At 48.7% G+C, this 3,949-nt stretch overlaps 1 protein-coding gene across 1 annotated transcript; it reads left to right on the top strand.

Moving 5' to 3' along the window:
- Positions 1-2,270: 2,270 nt before the first annotated feature.
- Positions 2,271-3,182, top strand: LOC149140592 (uncharacterized). The gene has a single exon (XM_089451013.1). The coding sequence runs from the start codon at positions 2,271-2,273 to the stop codon at positions 3,180-3,182; it is 912 nt and encodes a 303-aa protein (XP_089307139.1).
- The last annotated feature ends 767 nt before the right edge of the window (positions 3,183-3,949 follow it).

Below are 3,949 nucleotides of genomic sequence, written 5' to 3'. Positions count from 1 at the left end.
GAGTGTTGCACTGGGCTATGAGACAGGTGCTTCGTCTCAGCAGTCGCATCTGCCGCACACAGGGAAGAACAAATCTCCTGACTTCACCCTGGCGGATGCCTCGCCTCTTGAATGCCCGCCTCTTTCCCCCGCGACAATTCAGTTATTGGGCTCATGCTTCCAGAACTCGCCTTCTCTCGATGCTCCGCTTCAGTTTCACATTCGACCTGCTTTACCTCCGCCCCCTCCGCCTCCGCCTCCATCAAGCTCGCATTCACCTTCAGTTTCCTTTATGCCGCAGGCCCAACAGCTCCCTCTCCGCTCCTCCCTGGCACTAGCAACTCGGCTCCCCGCTCTCCGATTCGCTCGGGCTGCTTCACTACCCCGCCGCTACCGGTTCGATCCGCTGGCTCCGCACAGCATAGCTCTTCTGACCCTTGCCGTAAACTTCTAAAGGAGATCCCCTTGGGCAAGCGCTCAGAGAAGGTGACAAAAGGCAGATGCCTTCGTGCAATTAATTCGGAATTCAATGTCAATTTTGGGCCTAAAGCACCGCTGCCGGACGTGATGGATGCTGCTCGCAAGGTCCTGGTCAGTAGGGTTCGTGGACGCACCTACACTGTGGAACGTCTCAAGCTCTGGGTGGAAGAGATATGGGGCTCATTGCTTAAAGAACTACCAGAGATTATGGTTCTCACGAGGGGCTGGTTCGCCTTACATTTCCATCGACCTGAATATACCCAGTGGATCCTCTCTCAGTATTGGCACATCGAGCTTGCTCCAGTCATGCTCAAGCGGTGGGATCCCCTCTTTGACCCGGAACGAGAACAATTGGGGGCTGGACCCATTTGGGTTCGTCTACCTGGTCTGCCATGGCAATTTTGGACCCCGTATGCCTTTAAGAGAATTGGGGACACACTAGGTACTTACCTGGAGCACGACAGATCTTACGAGAAAACGAGCATCAGGACAATGGCTCGAATACTCGTCCACTTGGATACCAGACTTGGGTTAGAGGAAAAAATCAACCTGCACCATAGCCATGTCACCCGCAAACAGTTACTAGACTACGAAGGCGTTCCTTTCCGCTGTCGAAGATGCCATAAAATTGGCCATCTTTATAAGGATTGTCCATTGAATTCGGGGGTGACTTCAGAGGATACTAAAGGACCTAGACAGCAGACCACTGTGGAACAAAATGCTGTAGTTAACATACCAACTGAAGGCGAACAGGCTCAACAGGAGACTCCATCCAAGAAGACTGGTGATAGCGCTAAAAAGAACGCTCGGAGGAAGGCATCATCTACACCAGAGCCGCCGCGTACTCGCTCAAAGACTGCTGAGGCTGCACCCAAGCCGGCGGAGGCTGCTCCTACTCATCCGGGTAATGCTTCAACACCTACCTGTACTCCTCTTTTTTCTGATGATATGCAATCATTTGTGCACTCTTCCTTGCGGACCTCCCTCTCAGAAATTGTCTCCCTCCCCTCCATCCTTTGCACCATAGCCCCTCCTCTGCCCACTTTCTCTACCACTCCTCCCTCCCACAACCTGGTTTTGGGCTGTCCTGACTCCCTCTCCTCTCCGGTCGGATCCGGTTCTCATCATTATCATCTGAGATCCCGAGCTCGCTCTAAATTTCTGGGCCTGGGATCATCCCCTGGCCGGCACCGCAAGCAAAAGAGAGGCAGACCATCCAATATCTCATCTGCAAAGCTAATTGCTGTTGCGGATGTTGCCATGGGGCGACAGACTACTATTGAACGGGCACTTAGAGCTATTGAGCCCCTGACCTGCGGTTCCCCATGATCTGGCTCTCCTACAACTGCAGGGGACTAGCCAACCCCAAAAAACGACTGGCTCTGAAAAGACTCTTGCAAGAATCTAGATGTGATATCATATTCCTTCAGGAAACACTCTGCACTTCCGAGGTGGCGGTGCGATGTCTTCAAGCCATGCTCCCTGGATGGGTTTTACATGGATTGGATGCCTGTGGTAGATCTGGCGGACTGCTCATTGGAATAAACCCCAGAAATAGCAGGCCTCTCTCTGCTTGGGGGGGTTGTGGCTTCCTTGGGATGGACATAATCATGGGTGACTTGGGCATCCCAATCAGAATTATTAATATTTATGGGCCTAATCAGAATAGACAAACATTTTGGCAAAACTTTCTAAATGGTAATCATATCACTCAGAATACAGTGATTGGGGGCGATTTCAATTTCTCATTGGGGGTTGGAGAATCCTGGGGTCATCATGCACAGTGTGATCCTATTGCGGATCAAATGAACATGTTATTAGATGCACATCATCTAGTGGATATCCCCATGAACAAGAAGCTTCCCACTTGGCACAATCAGCGTACAGGAGAGGCTGCTCTGGGGCGGCGTTTAGACAGATATATGATGCATGAGGAATTGATACAATTGTTCCCCCTATACAGACAATGGGTCAGCACTAGGGGTTTATCAGATCACCACCCGATTCTATTACAGATCAGCGACAAAAAATCAAAGCCGCGCTCTCCCTTTAAATTCTTTGCTGGTTTTCTCCAAGAGCCGGAATACATCAAGCTGGTCACGGATTTTTGGGCATCACAACCCCCGCTGAGGGATCAGAGGAAAGCGATGGATTTTTGTGAAAGACTAAAGATGCTCAAGGTATTGACCGAGACCTGGGCAAGATCAAAGCGGAACAGAGATGAGCAGATACTGAAGGATACTGAAGAACAGATAGCTCTATTGACTGATGAGAGAGGGGCTGGCTATCTATCCGACGATTCCAAAACACTTCTAAACCAGTTGCTTGAGCAAAAATCGAAGATATTAAAGGAAAAGGAGGAACTATGGAGACTTAAAAGCAGAGCCATTTGGCTCAAAGCTGGGGACAGCAATACAAAATACTTTCACAACCTCGCCAATGGTAGAAAGGCATCAAATACCATTTGGAAGCTACCAAGGGAACCAGATGGATGGGCTACCACACACCAGCAACTTGCTAGCTTGGGGGTAACACATTTCAAGCGACTCTTCACGGCACCGAATGTGGTCAATCTTCCAGACATTATCAGTCTTGCAGGAAAGTTTCCTCGGTTTGTTGGCCAGGAAGACATTGAAGACCTCAGTCAACCGGTCACTATACAAGAGCTGGAAAGTACCCTCAAATGGTTCAAGAAAGATAAGAGTCCGGGGCCAGATGGCTAGCCAGTGGAGTTCTATCTGGCTTTTTATGATTTGCTGGGAGAGAACTTATTGGAAGTTGTTGAGGAGAGCAGGATCATTGGGCACATTCATCCGCCTATGAACTAGACCTTCATTGCCTTGATTCCCAAATCTGATGACCCCACATCCTTTAATGATTTTCGCCCTATCTCCCTCTGTAATTGCCTCTACAAAATCATTGCCAAAATCATTGCCAACCGCATTAAACCTATTCTGTCCACACATATCTCTGCTGAACAATTTGCTTTTCTTCAAAACCGCCACATCCAAGAGGCCATAGGCACTGCCCAGGAAGCTTTACACTCCATAAAGCTAAAGAACCTCAAAGGTATCTCACTAAAGATTGATCTTGCAAAGGCTTTTGATAAGGTAAATTGGCTCTACCTCAAGATGATTCTTACCCATTTGGGCTTCCCCCTTTCGCTCATAAACTGGATTATGGGCTGTGTTTCTTCTGTATCCTTTGCCATCCTTATAAATGGTGCAGCCTCTGCCCGCTTTTATATCAACAGGGGTATCAGGCAAGGCTGCCCTCTTTCCCCACTACTCTTTCTTATTGTTATGGAGGGACTGAGTAGGCTCATTGCGGCTGCAAAAAGGAATGGTGACTTCAGCGGGCTCAAAATCACTGAACAGTACTCTCTTACCCATCTACTGTTTGTTGACGATATATTAATCTTTCTTAATGGAAGTGTCCGAGACATCATCGCATTAAATGATATTCTACTACTCTTCTGTAAAGCCACGGG

The sequence above is a fragment of the Pinus tabuliformis genome, chromosome X (assembly GCF_031772625.1).
Source record: "Pinus tabuliformis cultivar Carrire ecotype Pingquan chromosome X, CPIR1, whole genome shotgun sequence".
NCBI lineage: Eukaryota > Viridiplantae > Streptophyta > Pinopsida > Pinales > Pinaceae > Pinus > Pinus tabuliformis.
This window is presented reverse-complemented; position numbering and strand designations above follow the sequence as displayed.

Excerpts from the sequence above, each read along its gene's own strand:
- LOC149140592 (XM_089451013.1), top strand. The coding sequence starts at position 2,271 with ATGTTATTAGATGCACATCATCTAGTGGATATCCCCATGAACAAGAAG.